The sequence below is a fragment of the Hyperoodon ampullatus genome, assembly GCF_949752795.1.
Source record: "Hyperoodon ampullatus genome assembly, chromosome: 9".
NCBI lineage: Eukaryota > Metazoa > Chordata > Mammalia > Artiodactyla > Ziphiidae > Hyperoodon > Hyperoodon ampullatus.
In genome coordinates, this window is record NC_136922.1 from 32,326,014 (window position 1) to 32,342,461 (window position 16,448).

The 16,448-nt window shown below is 35.2% G+C and overlaps 1 protein-coding gene across 2 annotated transcripts in view; it reads left to right on the plus strand.

Moving 5' to 3' along the window:
* CROT (carnitine O-octanoyltransferase) overlaps positions 1 to 16,448 on the plus strand; it is a gene marked incomplete at both ends in the record, with an annotated part of 63,841 nt that overhangs the window by 19,520 nt on the left and 27,873 nt on the right. For both annotated transcript variants that reach the window (XM_079711721.1, XM_079711722.1), the window contains 3 exons: positions 12,005 to 12,098; positions 12,733 to 12,858; positions 14,484 to 14,585. In XM_079711721.1, coding sequence (XP_079567847.1) covers positions 12,005 to 12,098; positions 12,733 to 12,858; positions 14,484 to 14,585 — 322 coding nt within the window. The remainder of the gene's footprint in view (positions 1 to 12,004; positions 12,099 to 12,732; positions 12,859 to 14,483; positions 14,586 to 16,448) is intronic.

A 16,448-nucleotide genomic window follows, 5' to 3' on the forward strand; every position in this document is an offset into this window, starting at 1 on the left:
GTATGGTGTTAGGGAGTGTTCTTATGTCATTCTTTTACATGTAGCTGTCCAGTTTTCCCAGCACCACTTATTGAAGAGACTCTCCATTGTATATCCTTGCCTCCTTTGTCATAGATTAGTTGACCATAGGTGCGTGGGTTTATCTCTGGGCTTTCTATCTTGTTCCATTGATCTGTGTTTCTGTTTTTGTGCCAGTACCGTATTGTCTTGATTACTGTAGCTTAGTAGTATAGTCTGAAGTCAGGGAGTCTGATTCCTCCAGCTTCTTTTTTTTCCCTCAAGACCACTTTGGCTATTTGGGGCCTTTCATGTCTCCATACAAATTTTAAGATTTTTTGTTCTAGTTCCATAAAAAATGCCATTGGTAATTTGATAGGGATTGCATTGAATCTGTAGATTGCTTTGGGTAGTATAGTCATTTTCACAATATTGATTCTTCCAATCCAAGAACATGGTATATCTCTCCATCTGTTGGTATCACCTTTATTTCTTTCATCAGTGTCTTATAGTTTTCTGCATACAGGTCTTTTGTCTCCCTAGGTAGGATTACTCCTAGGTATTTTATTCTTTTTGTTGCAATGGTAAATGGGAGTGTTTCCATAATTGCTCTTTCAGATTTTTCATCATTAATGTATAGGAATGCAAGAATTTCTGTGCATTAATTTTGTATCCTGCAACTTAACCAAATGCATTGATTAGCTCTAGTAGTTTTCTGGCAGCATCTTTAGGATTATCTATGTACAGTATCATATCATCTGCAAACAGTGACAGTTTTACTTCTTCTTTTCCAATTTGTATTCCTTTTATTTCTTTTTCTTCTCTGATTGCCATGGCTAGGACTTCCAAAACTATGTTGAATAATAGTGGTGAGAGTGGACACCCTTGTCTCGTTCCTGCTCTTAGAGGAAATGCTTTCAGTTTTTCACCATTGAGAATGATGTTTGCTGTGGGTTTGTCGTATATGGCCTTTATTATGTTGAGGTAGTTTCCCTCTATGCCCACTTTCTGGAGAGTTTTTATCATAAATCGATGTTGAATTTTGTCAAAAGCTTTTTCTGCATCTGTTGAGATGATCATATGGTTTTTTATTCTTCAGTTTGTTAATATGGTGTATCACATTGATTGATTTGCTTATATTGAAGAATCCTTGCATCCCTGGGATAAATCCCACTTGATATGGTGTATGATCCTTTTAATGTGTTGTTGATTCTATTTGCTAGTATTTTGTTGAGGAATTTTACATCTATATTCATCAGTGATATTGGTCTGTAATTTTTTTTGTAGTGTCTTTGGTTTTGGTATCAGGGTGATGGTGGCCTCATACAATGAGTTTAGGAGTGTTCCTTCCTCTGCAATTTTTTGGAAGAGTTTGAGACGGATGGGTGTTAGCTCTTCTCTAAATGTTTGATAGAATTCACCTGTGAAGTCATCTGGTCCTGGACTTTTGTTTGTTGGAAGATTTTTAATCACAGTTTCAAATTCATTACTTGTGATAGGTCTGTTCATATTTTCTGTTTCTTCCTGGTTCAGTCCTGGAAGGTTATACCTTTCTATGAATTTGTCCATTTCTTCCAGGTTGTCCATTTTATTGGCATAGAGTTGCTTGTAGTAGTCTCTTAGGATGCTTTGTATTTCTGCGGTGTCTGTTTTAACTTCTTCTTTTTCATTTCTCATTTTATTGATTTGAGTCCCCTCCCTCTCTTTCTTGATGAGTCTGGCTAAAGGTTTATCAATTTTGTTTATCTTCTGAAAGAACTAGCTTTTAGTTATATTGATTTTTGCTATTGTTTTCTTTGTTTCTATTTCATTTATTTCTGCTCTGATCTTTATGGTTTCTTTCCTTCTGCTCACTTTGGGTTTTGTTTGTTCTTTCTTTAGTTCCTTTAGGTGTAAGTTTAGATTGTTTACTTGAGATTTTTCTTGTTTCTTGAGGTAGGCTTGCCTATTTTTCTATTGGCTATTTTTTTATTCTTATTGATTTGTAGTATTTATATTTCTGGGCACTGATCCTTTATCAGTTATACAGATTGCAAACATTTTCTTCCAGTTAACAAATTTATTTTGGTAATTGAACAGACATTGTTAATTTTGATGTAGGCAAAATTATCCATCTTTTAGGTGTTTTGCTTTTGTGTTTTGGATAACCTTTCTGTATGTTCCAGCTGTATTTTAAAATTTCCAAATTTGACATAAAATTATTAGATCAAGCTTGTTAATTGTATTACTGAAAGCCACTCTCCCAGAAACATGTGATCCGTGGGCTGAATTCAGCTTGTGGCCTGTTTTGCTTGGATAACAGAGAGTTTACATTACTATTTTAAAATCAGGAGAATTCACAGAAACATGGATTTCTGGTTGAATTCACACAAAAATTTGGATTTCTAGGGTTTTTTTTTTAATTTTTGTTTTTAACATCTTTATTGGAGCATAATTGCTTTACAATCATGTGTTAGTTTCTGCTTTATAACAAAGTGAATCAGTTATACGTATACATATGTTCCCATATCTCTTCCCTCTTGTGTCTCCCTCCCTCCCACTCTCCCTATCCCACCCCTCTAGGTGGTCACAAACCACCCAGCTGATCTCCCTGTGCTATGGAGCTGCTTCCCACTAGCTATGTAGTTTACGTTTGGTAGTGTATATATGTCCATGCCACTCTCTCACTTTGTCACAGCTTACCCTTCCCCCACCCCATATCCTCAAGTCCATGCTCTAGTAGGTCTGTGTCTTTATTCCCGTCTTACCCCTAGGTTCTTCATGACATTTTTTTTTCTTATATTCCATATATATGTGTTAGCATACAGTATTTATTTTTATCCTTCTGACTTACTTCACTCTGTATGACAGACTCTAGGTCTATCCACCTCACTACAAATAACTCAATTTCATTTCTTTTTATGGCTGAGTAATATTCCATTGTATATATGTACCACATCTTCTTTATCCATTCATCTGTTGATGGACACTTAGTTTGCTTCCATGTCCTGGCTATTGTCAGTAGAGCTGCAGTGAACATTTTGGTACATGACTCTTTTTGAATTATGGTTTTCTCAGGGTATATGCCCAGTAGCGGGATTGCTGGGTCGTATGGTAGTTCTATTTGTAGTTTTTGAAGGAACCTCCATCCTGTTCTCCAAAGTGGCTGTATCAATTTACACTTCCACCAACAGTGCAAGAGTGTTCCCTTTTCTCCACACCCTCTCCAGCATTTATTGTTTCTAGATTTTTTGATGATGGCCATTCTGACTGGTGTGAGATGATATCTGATTGTAGTTTTGATTTGCATTTCTCTAATGATTATGTTGAGCATTCTTTCATGTGTTTGTTGGCAATCTGTATATCTTCTTTGGAGAAATGTCTATTTAGGTCTTCTGCCCATTTTTGGATTGGGTTGTTTGTTTTTTTGTTATTGAGCTGCATGAGCTGCTTGTAAATCTTGGAGATTAATCCTTTGTTAGTTGCTTCCTTTGCAAATGTTTTCTCCCATTCTGGGGGTTGTCTTTTGGTCTTGTTTATGGTTTCCTTTGCTGTGCAAAAGCTTTGAAGTTTCATTAGGTCCCATTTGTTTATTTTTGTTTTTATTTCCATTTCTCTAGGAGGTGGGTCAAAAAGGATCTTGCTGTGATTTATGTCATAGTGTGTTCTGCCTATGTTTTCCTCTAAGAGTTTTATAGTGTCTGGCCTTACATTTAGGTCTTTAATCCATTTTGAGTTTATTTTTGTGTATGGTGTCAGGGAGTGTTCTAATTTCATACTTTTACATGTAGCTGTCCAATTTTCCCAGCACCACTTATTGAAGAGGCTGTCTTTTCTCCACTGTATATTCTTTCCTCCTTTATCCAAGGATATGTGCGTGGGTTTATCTCTGGGCTTTCTATCCTGTTCCATTGATCTATATTTCTGTTTTTGTGCCAGTACCATACTGTCTTGATTACTGTAGCTTTGTAGTATAGTCTGAAGTCAGGGAGACTGATTCCTCGAGCTCCATTTTTCGTTCTCAAGATTGCTTTGGCTATTCGGGGTCTTTTGTATTTTCATACAAATTGTGAAATTTTTTGTTCTTGTTCTGTGAAAAATGCCAGTGGTGGTTTGATAGGGATTGCATTGAATCTGTAGATTGCTTTGGGTAGTAGAGTTATTTTCACAGTGTTGATTCTTCCAATCCAAAAACATGGTATATCTCTCCATCTATTTGTATCATCTTTAATTTCTTTCATCTGTGTCTTATAGTTTTCTGCATACAGGTCTTTTGTCTCCTTAGGTTTATTCCTAGATATTTTATTCTTTTTGCTGCAGTGGTAAATGGGAGTGTTTTCTTAATTTCACTTTCAGATTTTTCATCATTAGTGTATAAGAATCCCAGAGATTTCTGTGCATTAATTTTGTATCCTGCTACTTTACCAGATTCATTGATTAGCTGTAGTAGTTTTCTGGTAGCATCTTTAGGATTCTCTATGTATAGTATCATGTCATCTGCAAACAGTGACTGCTTTACTTCTTCTTTTCCGATTTGGATTCCTTTTATTTCTTTTCCTTCTCTTCTTGCTGTGGCTAGAACTTTCAACACTATGTTGGATAAGAGTGGTGAGAGTGGGCAACCTTGTGTTGTTCCTGATCTTAGTGGAAATGGTTTCAGTTTTTCACCATTGAGGATGATGTTGGCTGTGGTTTTGTCATATATAGCCTTTATTATGTTGAGGAAAGTTCCCTCTGTGCCTACCTTCTGTAGGGTTTTTATCATAAATAGGTGTTGAATTTTGTCAAAAGCTTTCTCTGCATCTGTTGAGATGATCATATGGTTTTTCTCCTTCAATTTGTTAATATGGTGGATCACGTTGATTGATTTGCGTATATTGAAGAATCCTTGCATTCCTGGAGTAAACCCCACTTGGTCATGGTGTATGATCCTTTTAATGTGCTGTTGGATTCTGTTTGCTAGTATTTTGTTGAGGATTTTTGCATCTATGTTCATCAGTGATATTGGCCTGTAGTTTTCTTTCTTTGTGACATCCTTGCCTGGTTTTGGTATCAAGGTGATGGTGGCCTCGTAGAATGAGTTTGGGAGTGTTCCTCCCTCTGCTATATTTTGGAAGAGTTTGAGAAGGATAGGTGTTAGCTCTTCTCTAAATGTTTGGTAGAATTCACCTGTGAAGCCATCTGGTCCTGGGCTTTTGTTTGTTGGAAGATTTTTAATCACAGTTTCAATTTCAGTGCTTGTGATTGGTCTGTTCATATTTTCTATTTCTTCCTGTTTCAGTCAGGGCAGATTGTGCATTCCTAAGAATTTGTCCATTTCTTCCAGGTTGTGCATTTTATTGGCATAGAGTTGCTTGTAGTAATCTCTCATGATCTTTTGTATTTCTGCAGTGTCGGTTGTTACTTCTCCGTTTTCATTTCTAATTCTATTGATTTGAGTCTTCTCCCTTTTTTTCTTGATGAGTCTGGCTAATGGTTTATCAATTTTGTTTATCTTCTCAAAGAACCAGCTTTTAGTTTTATTGATCTTTGCTATCATTTCCTTCATTTCTTTTTCATTTATTTCTGATCTGATCTTTATGATTTCTTTCCTTCTGCTAAATTTGGGGGGGAGTTGTTCTTCTTTCTCTAATTGCTTTAGGTGTAAGGTTAAGTTGTTTATTTGAGATGTTTCCTGTTTCTTAAGGTAGGATTGTATTGCTGTAAACTTCCCTCTTAGAACTGCTTTTGCTGCATCCCATAGGTTTTGGGTCGTTGTGTCTCCATTGTCATTTGTCTCTAGGTATTTTTTTTGTATCTCACTTTTGCTTAATTCTTGAATGGTTTCTTTGGGTCTAGAATACAGTCCTAGTTTTTTAGTGGCGGTCTGGATTTGACCTTCGCCTGTCCCTTGAGCCTTGTCCTGCTCTTCCTCACTGTGCGTCCTACACTCCTACCCCATTTTTGCTTGCAGTTCTAACATGTTAAGTTATCTGTGATCTTTGCATGTGCTCATGCTTTCTGTTTGGATTGCCTTCTCCTGCCTTGTCCAGTTTTAAGTAAGAATTCCTCCTCGTGCTTTATGTTTCTGTTCGTTGGTCACCACAAGGTCACTACTTCCTATTTTATGTCCTATTTCATGATTTCCCATTCCCTTTCTTCTCTTCATGGCCCAAGGACTTAGACTCCTTTAGGCTCTCTGTATGCCTCATATTTATCTTTATTATATTGATTATTAAATTGTATTGAAATCATTTATTTCTGTGTTTTCACATGCAGATAGAGCTCTAAGAGACTACTTATCAGGTCTTTTTTTAAAAATTCCCTCTGCTTAATACAAAGCAGAAGTGTGTGGGTGTGCATTTGTGAGTGAATTGAGTGATTAGGCCAGTCCTATGCATTAGGAAATTTTATTTAGAAACATAAGATACATATTAGAAGTAGAACATAGATTGGTCAGATTCTGAATCTTAGTGAGTTGGAGCCTGAAAAGAGATGTATTAAAATTTTCAGTAATCCAGTAAAGAAGTAAGAGGTTGGGACTTTAAAATGTGGGACACTCTACTAAAATAAACAATAAGGTCCTACTGTATAGCACAGGGAACTATATTCAGTATCTTATAATAAACTATAATGGAAAAGAATCTGAAAAAGAATATATACATGTATAACTGAATCAGTTTGCTATACATCAGAAAGTCACACAACATTGTAAATCAACTATACTTCGATTAAAAAAAATTTTTTTAAAAGATGGGATAAATGCAGAAAATGTTTTGGAGATAAAATTAATATGAATTGGTAACTGGATTTAGAAAGAAAGGAAGCTGTTAAATGTGAATGAGTAAGCAGATAGTATTGTAACAGGAGGAGGCAATAGACAAGGAGGTACCTTTTCAATTTTTTTCTCGTTTTTAGTAACAGCTTTGAGACAATTCACACACCACACAGTTCACTCATTCAGAGTGTACAATTCAGCATTTTTTAGAATATTCAGAATTGTGCTGTCATCTCCACAATCAATTTTAGAACATTTTTGTCACCCCCAAAAGTAACCCTGAGCCCATAAGCAGTAACTCATTTGTTCCCCAACTCTTACCTCATCCATTAGCAGACATTTCTCATATTTCCCAAACACTTCCACCCCACCAGCCCTAGGCAACCTTTCTATCTTTCACTTAACTTTCTATCTCTCTGGGTTTGCCTATTCTGGACATTTCTTATAAATGGAATCTTAAAATATATGGCCTTTTGTGTCTGCATTTTTTCATTTAGCATATATGATGTTTTCAACATCCATCCATGTTGTAGCATGTGTTAGTACTTTCTTCCTTTTTTTGGCTGAGAAATATTTCATTCTGAGGCTATACCACATTTTATTTAATCATTCATCAGATGGACATTTGGGTTGTTTCCACTTTTTGGCTGCTGTGAGTAATGCTGTCCTGGACATCTGTGTATAGGTTTTTTTGTGGACATGTGTTTTTATTTCTCTTGGGTATATATACCTAGGAGTGGAATTGCTGGATCATAACTCTGTGTTTAACCATTTGAGGAACTGCCAAACTGTTTTCCAGTATGACTGTACCATTTTACATTCACATCAGCAGTATTTGAGGTTTTATTTTCATTCCCACCAGCACTTGTTATTGTCTGCCTTTTTGATTGTAGCCATCCTAGAGGATATGAAGTGGGATCTCATTGTGGTTTACAGCTGCATCTCCATAATGACAATGTTGAACATATTTTCATGTGCCTATGCCCATTTGTATATCTTACTTGGAGAAATGTCTATTCAAATCCTTTGCCAATTTTTAATTGGGTTATTTGTCTTTTTTATTATTAAGTTGTAAAACTTCTTTATATATTCTAGATATAAGTCCCTTATCAGATATATAAACTACAAATGTTTTCTCTCATTCTAGAGTTGTTTCTTCACTTTCTTCATGGCCTCTTTTGAAGGACAAATGTTTTAATTTTGACCAAGTCTAATTTATCTGTTCTTTTGTTACTTGTGCTTTTAGTGTCATATCTTAGAAACCATTGCCTGATCCAAGGTCCTGAAGATTTATATCTATGTTTTCCTCTAAGATCAATTTATTAAAAATTTATATTAATAAGGAGGGGTCAGGGAGATAATTTTTAAATTCCGAATTTAATTGGGAATGTTGACAGAAATTGAGGTAGATACAATAAGCATTTGGAAATTTGGTATCAGAAATTTAGAGAGAAAATGGGTTGAAGTTAGAGATTTGGTTGCCTCTTATATAATGGTGATGGTTGAAGCTATTAAAGTAGTGGATGAGGGCTTCCCTGGTGGCGCAATGGTTGCAAGTTCGCCTGCCGATGCACGGGACACGGGTTCGTGCCCCGGTCCGGTAAGATCCCACATGCTGTGGAGTGGCTGGGCCTGTGAGCCCTGGCTGCTGAGCCTGCGCGTCCAGAGCCTGTGCTCCGCAACGGGAGAGGCCACAACAGTGAGAGGCCTGTGTACCACAAAAAAAAAAAAAAAAAAAAAGTAGTGGATGAAATTATCAAAGGAGAACCTTTAGAAGAGGTTGGGGGAGGCCACTGAGAGAAATTTGGTGAAACACACATTGGACAGTGGAGCGAGAACAAATGGTTAGTGAAAAAGACCAAGTAGTCAGTGAGTTAGGGAGACCACAGTGGAACAATGCTACAAAAGCCAAGGAAGAGAGAATTTTAATATTGACTCCTGGGTGTTAAACACTCTGCAATGAGGAAAATAAGACAGATAAAGCTGCTAGGTTTTATGGGATGCCATTGGTAACATTCAGAAACGTACTTTCAAGATAATCACTGGAGGACAGAACCCGATTACGGTAAATTAAAGAATGAGTGGGAAGTAATGAAGGCAGAAACAAGATTGTAAGGACATTTCAAGGGTAGAATATTTTAGAAGTGTGTGATTCTGAAATAGAAACATTGTTAATACAAATCTTTGTGCTTTTAAATATCAAAAATTGCATGTGTAGCTGAAAACAGGTGCATAGATAGCCAAATTAAAGGAAAAGAGGGTTATTTTTGTTACCAAATCTGTACCTCTTTTTCTTATATGAATAGAGAAATTATTTTTAAACCACTTTTGAGGTATGATTGACATACAGAAAGCTGTACATATTTATTGTGTACAACTGGATGAGTTTGGAGATAAGTATACACTGATGAAACTATCACCACAATTTATATCCTAAACATATTCATTACCTCCAAAGGTGTCCCACCCTCTTAATTTATTTTTAATAATTTTTTTGTGGTAAGAACACTTACGTTAAGATTCCCCCTTTTAGCAAATTTTTAAGTGTACAGTACAGTACCATTAACTACAGGAACTATGCTGTACAGTAGTTCTCTAGGACTTACTCATCTTATATAACTGAAACTTTGTATCCTTTGACTAATGCCTCCTCATTTCCTCCCCCTGGCACCCACCATTCTATTCTGCTTCTAAGAGTCTGACTATTTTAGATTCCACGTATAAGTGATACCATGCAGTATTTGTCCTTCTGTGTTTAGCATATTTCACTTAGGATAGTGTCCTCCAGGTTCATTGACATTGTTGCAAGTGGTGGGATTTCTTTCTTTTTTAAGGCAGAATAAAATTCCATTTGTATGTATATATCACATCTCGTTTATCCATTCATCCGTTGTTGAATATTTAAGTTGCTTTTGCCTCTTGGCTATTGTGAAAAATGCTGCAAGGAACATGGGAATGCAGATGTGTCTTTAAGATCCTGATTTCCGTTCCTTTGGATATATACACAGAACTGGGATTGCTGGATCATATAGTATTTCTATTTTTAATTTCTTGAGGAACCTCCATAGTTTTTTATAGTGGTTGCACCAATTGAGAGTCCCGCCAACAGTGCAGAAGGGTTCCCTTTTCTCCACATCATCGTCAACACTTGTTATCACTTATCTTTTTGTTAATAGCCATTCTGACAGGAATGAGGTAATATCTCATTGTGGTTTTTACTTACATTTCCCTGATGATTAGTGATGTTGAGCACCTTTTCATAAAACTGTTGGCCATTTTTATATCTTTGGAGAAATGTCTGTTCAGTCCCTTTGCCCATTTTTTAATCAGGTTGTTTGTTGTTTTGCTGTTAAATTGTAGGAGTTCCTTGAATATTAACCTCTTATCAGATGTGTGGTTTGAAAGTATTTTCTCATATTCTGTAGGTTGCCTTTTCACTTAGTTGTTAACTGTGCTGAAGCTTTTAGTTTGATGTAATCCTACTTGTCTGTTTTTACTTTTGTTGCCTGTGCTTTTGGTATCATGTCTAAGAAATGCTTGCTGAGGCCAATGTCTATAAGCATTTTTTCCCATGTTTTCTTCCAGGAGTTTTATTGTTTCAGGTCTTACATTTAAGCCTTTAATCCATTTTGAATGGATTTTTCTGTATGGTGTAAGATAGAGGTCCAGTTTCATTCTTTTGTATATGGTAATTTTCCCAGCACTGTTTATTTAAGGGGCTATCCTTTTCCCATTGTATATTCTTGGCTTCCTTGGCACCTCAGTTGACTGTATGTAAGTGGATTTATTTCTAGGCTTTCTGTTGTGTTCCATTGACCTGTATGTCTGTTATTTGTGCCATACTATTTTGATTACTGAAGCTCTGTAATATATTTTGAAACCAGGAAGTGTGATGCCTCCAGCATTGTTCTTCTTGCTTAAAACTGCTTTGTCTATTTGGAGTTTTTTGTGGTACCATATGAATTTTAGGATTTTTTTCCCTGTTTCTGTGAAAAATGCCATCGGATTTTAATAGGGGTTGCCTTGAATCTGTAGATCACTTTAGGTAAGATGAACTTCTTAATGGTGAAGATTTGACAGTTACTATCTGACCTTTTATTATCAAACTTAAAATGTCATTTCAGGTTTAATATGTTTTTCCTGGTGATTTCTCTCTGATAATGACTGCTTTTTTATGACGTGGTCCTTTCCTACTGAATATTAAAATGGCTATATCAGGGAGTGGGGAAAAGTTTCATAGTCAAAACTGGTGCTCTCAGGTGGTAAGGGAAGGGCAGCAACTCATACCATATGGAGAAAAACAGTGAGGTAGATTTTATTCCTTAAGCATTCAGGATTTATCCTAGTTACTGTGGCCGCCATTTAACCACCAACTCTGTAAGCTTTATTTGTAATTGAAGCAAAATCAGAGTTAGTAAAGACAAGTAAGCAGGAAGAGATAAGGCAAGTTGCTCCCACCATAGATGCAGATTGTTTGTTATAGAAGGCTTCATCTGCTCCACAGGACACAGACCTCATCTGCGCCACAGGACACCATCAGTTTCAAATAAAGAGGGAGGAGTTTTGCAGCAAGGAATTCATTCCTTGAATGATAAAGTCACAAATAAGGGATGGCTACTAGTGGTGCCTTTTGACCATTTATTAAGCTACATTAGCTCACTTTCTAAGAAACCTGTGGAAGCATTTAAATTGAGGTAATTTCTTAGCATGTGTTATGAGGAAGTAGGGATGAAAATAAGCTGTAGATTTTTGATGCGAATTTCTTTGTGGAAGAACCCTGTTATTTATCTGCTATATGTTTAAAGATACATGAAACTCATCAGACTAGGATTATAGAATGCTATGGGGGGAAATAATTTATCCTTAGCTAATAGTCTTTGTAATGATTTTAAGTAAGAATGACATATGTGAAAACATTTAGAACTAAATACATGGTACATGGTATTTCTATTTTGCGGGTTAAGCCCAAGTATGAATTGGGTACAGAATAAGTCCTCTGTTAACATATACACATAGTTTTTAGTTAGATAAAATGTACATAATATTTGTGAGATTTGTCAAGTATACTTATGGTATTAATAGGCCACATAATCACTTAAAAAAAAAGATGTGTAGTAAATAACTCCATTGCTGTTGAGACCATAATCTCTTTCTTTGGATAATATATCAAAACATTTAAATACTTGCAAACTTTATAACCTATTAAAGGCCAAGGTAGCTAGTGATCCTGCCTGTGCTCTTTTTGAATCCTCTTTATTTAATCTTCCAAAGGCAATTGACATACATCCAAAAGAAGTGCCATAGTGAACCTGATGGACCTGGAGTAGCAGCGTTAACTAGTGAGGAGCGAACTCGATGGGCTAAGGTTATAATTTACATTTTTCTTTTCTTTTGAGGTATAATTGACTTAATTATATTCAACTATACAACATAAGGATTCAATATTTGTATATATTGAGAAAAAATCACCACAGTAAGTCTAGTTAGCATCCATCACCATACAGAAAATGAAAAAATACTTTTTTTGTAATGAGAACTTTTAAGATATACTCTCTAGAAGCTTTCAAATATGCAATACAATATTATTAACTATAATTTACACTTTTGGGGTGAGGGTATGCTATTTTTATTTTATTTACAGTTAAATTTCAAACACTGAGCTCAAGTATATGCTGGCCTTTTGTTCAGATTTTTGAAATAAAGATAAATGGACAGACAGCTTTAAGTTTTAAGCAGCATTAAATACATTGTACAATATTAAACTATTAGAGAAAATCTAGGGGTTGGCATAACTTTATACCTTTATACATTTAGTAGCACAAGTATAGGGACCAGCCATGCAGTTGGAGGAAAAACCTGTTCAGGAGTCAACAGAGAGGTCCTTGAATTCACACTTTTCTTGATGAACCTTTTCCGTAACTTTTTGAGAACCTATTGAGATTTTCTGGATATTTTGTATTTAATTTGTAACATTTTATTATTATCTCCTTGCCCTTTAGGCACGAGAATATTTGATTAGTCTTAATCCAGAGAACTTGACTATGTTAGAAAAAATTCAGAGCAGTTTACTGGTATTTTGTTTAGATGATGGCAGTCCACATGTAACACCGGAAGATTATTCTCAGGTATTCAACTATCTTATTTTGTTATTTCTTCCCACAGATTTTTCTGGAGGACTGTTGTGTAAATTGAACATGAGAAGAATTTTGTTACATGCAGGCTTTTTTTTTTAAACCACTTTATTAAGGTATAATTGACATACAAAAAGCTGTACATATTTAATGTATCCAACTTACTGAGTTTGAAATATACACCCATAAAACCACTGAAACATAATTGTGAAGACAATTGTTTCCTGTATCTTGGAAACATCTTTTATCTTAGAATGGATCAGCTAAGAAAAGAAAGTGCAAATACTACGTCATAAAATATAAATATTTAATGCAGGCTCTTAAAACATTTTCTTAGCTATATATATATAGCTAAGTATATATATATATATACATACACACACACACACACGTATCAAATGAAGATCATACATAAATAATGCTCTGTAAATTCTTGCCACATTGTTTAGCTCCATTTAGACATATCTTATATGTTGTTTAAAGAAATATGTCTATTATTTGCATATCAGATGTCAGTGGTTCCCAACCTTTATGTTGATCTATATATACAGGAAATTTGCATAAGTCGCTGGGCTAAAGAGATTTCATACCAAAGGTGACATGAGAACCTACCTATAACCCACACCAGTGGGCCTTGATATCTTAGTTGGTGAGGTCTGTCCTAAGAATTAAATCATTCTTGTGATTTATTTTATCATTTGGTTTTATAGAACACACTGACTTTAGTGAATTTAAGGGTAATTGTGGCCTACTTTTTTTTTTTCTGGGGCAGTATCATTTCCTGGGAAAAAAATAAAAGGTAGTAGTCATATTTGTAGGAATCTCAGAGTCTTTTGAAAACACTGAAGTTACTTCATAATACATTCATCAATATTAAATGATAGAAATAAAATAATATAGGATTGAAAAACCTTGTAGCTAGAAGACAATTTTTCCTCTTCCTTAGCTGCATTTGTTTTAAGTAGAATCAACAAGCTTCTTGAGGAAGAATGTCTTTTAATGAAGTGTTGCTCAAACTTTTTTGCTGCAGTCTACAGTTAGGCATATTTAGATTGCAGCCCATTACACACACACGTGCACACAAGCGTGTGCACACTTACACATACATACATAAGTTTCACAAAACAGTAATAATTACTTTGACTATCTGCGATGTACTCTGATATTTATGTTCTATTTTATTATTTCTTGTAAAGAATGTTTGCTGTGGTTTCATGACTCACTTATGGCCCAAACTTACCATTTGAGAAACTGGCTTAGTAGGATATGAATTCTTGAAATATTTTTCTTGTAACTAGACTTTAATGACTAAACTTATCAATGCCTCTTATCCTATTCAAGTTGCAAAAGCCTTGTCCTTTCAATTGTATATTCTCTAAACATTCATGAATGTTGTACCATCATTCTCTTTTCTGGTAGAATTTCTTGGATTTTGAGTACTATTTAAAGTCAAGGCCGGAATTATCTCTTGAGTATAACTAATATTTTATTAAATTTGGTTTACCTGAAGAGGAAAAGTGAGATCATGTGTGTGTGTGTGTTTGTGTGTATTTAAGATATAAATACTTAAAAGCCAATATTAAAATCCTTTAAATTTGGAAATATTACATTTATTTTAGGTTGCTACAAAGGTTCTTACTGGAGATCCAACAGTACGCTGGGGTGACAAATCTTATAACTTGATTTCCTTTTCTAATGGAGTATTTGGCTGTAATTGTGATGTAAGTAAACTACTGAAATTATTTTTTCCTTTTATTCTTTTAGGTTAATTTAATGGCAGTAATCTACAATACTTACACTGTCCTGTGGTAGAATAAGTAAACACTTATTTAGCTTTATGGCATTAGAGTAAAAGGTTTAGTTATGAATTCTCAGTGAAAATAGAGTATAGGACAAATTATTTTCATCTGTAGTCAGGATAACGGTGTGGTGTGTATCTGCAAAGTGGAATTTGCATGCAATTTATGTAGTATAAGCTCTTTTAAAATCCACTGTTACTGTTGTTGAAAATTACAACCTATTTTAAAAGATATAGCATTAGTATATGTTCTATGCACAGAGAAATGTATGTGGATATATTTCTACATTTACCTAGTAATTTTGTAACCTTGTAAAAAAAAATGACACATGATCTTTGGAACATTATTTACTTCTGGATATTAAAATGTCTGTTACTGAATACCATTTTTTACCTTCTTCATAAAACAAACACATGCACACACACACACACAACTTGTTTCTTTTCTGTTCTCCCATGGTTGTCTTTATTAGCTCTACTTTGCCATTTTCTGATGGACATTCAGGAGGTCTATGAACCAAGAAAATTAAAAAATCAACCTAAGTCACAATTGCAATATATACTTATAACCTCATTATAATACTTTTCATAAAGTATATGATTTGGTATAAAGTAGTATGAGGTAGATTTTTTGTTTGTATTTGGGGGCTTTCCTCCAAAGTATTGATATTTAGTGACTGTAAGATACTAAAAAAAATCCTGTTACGTTGATCTGGGTTCAATAGTTGTATTAATCGGTATTTATTCAGTTTTAGGTGATTGAAACCTAAGTCAAATTGGCATTAGCTTACGAAGGTATTTATGGCATAGGGGTACAGCTAAATTTGGGTAATGCTGACTTCCAGTGTCCAGCTGCTTTCATTAGAAATTTCTCTCTCCATTTTTTGGCATTACTTTCCTATGTTAGGCTTTATTTTTATGTAGACTACACCATGTGATGGTTGTACCTACAGTCTCATGTTTTCACAGCTCTCCTCGTAGATTAGTGTTCTCTGTGGTAATAGCCAGCTTTTTTTTTTTTTTTTTTTTTTTAACCCCAGTTGTTCCAGCAAAAGACCTGGGAATAATGTTCATTTGTTGTATTGGCCTGTGTGAATCGTGCACATTCCAGGGAGTTAGCTGCTCTCATTCGCCTGGCCTGGGTCACATACCAAACCTTGGGACCTAGCTGGTAGAATCACTCATTCAAACCACCACAGAGATGTGTGCTGATTGCCTAAAGAAAAATAAAGTAGCTGTTAATTGCCGAGGAAGGTGGTGTGGTTGATGTGCAGGTAATAGAATATCTTCTACAGTAAATCATTAGGGTGAAAGGTTGCCATGAGTCATTTTGAAGATTTGTTGTCTGTCCTCTTCCTTACGAGTCCAGTGTTGACAAAAGATTTTGTGTTAGTTGCCTCAGCTTTTTTGTCTTCAGCTCCTTGTTTGATTCGTCTTGACCTCCTCAGTTTGGTTCATAGCCTCACTATTCCTTGGAATCTGTCCTTTGTAAAGTAGCTAACTACCTTCTGGCTTCTTCCCTCCATTTCTCGTTGACTTGTCAGCTGCAGTTGATTACCCTCTTCTTCATATGCATCTGACACTGCCATCAACCTCCTAACAGTCTTTTTGGGTCTCCGGATTCTAAAAGTGAGCTTAATATTATTCATAACTGTTTTCCCCTGTGTCTGCTCTTTTCTCTGGTTCAGTAGTTTCACTGACCATTTCTACATAGGTAGCTTGCAGTTATATTTTTCCAGTTTTTATCTATTATTCTCATCTTGAGAGTTTTGTTTCACCATAGGTT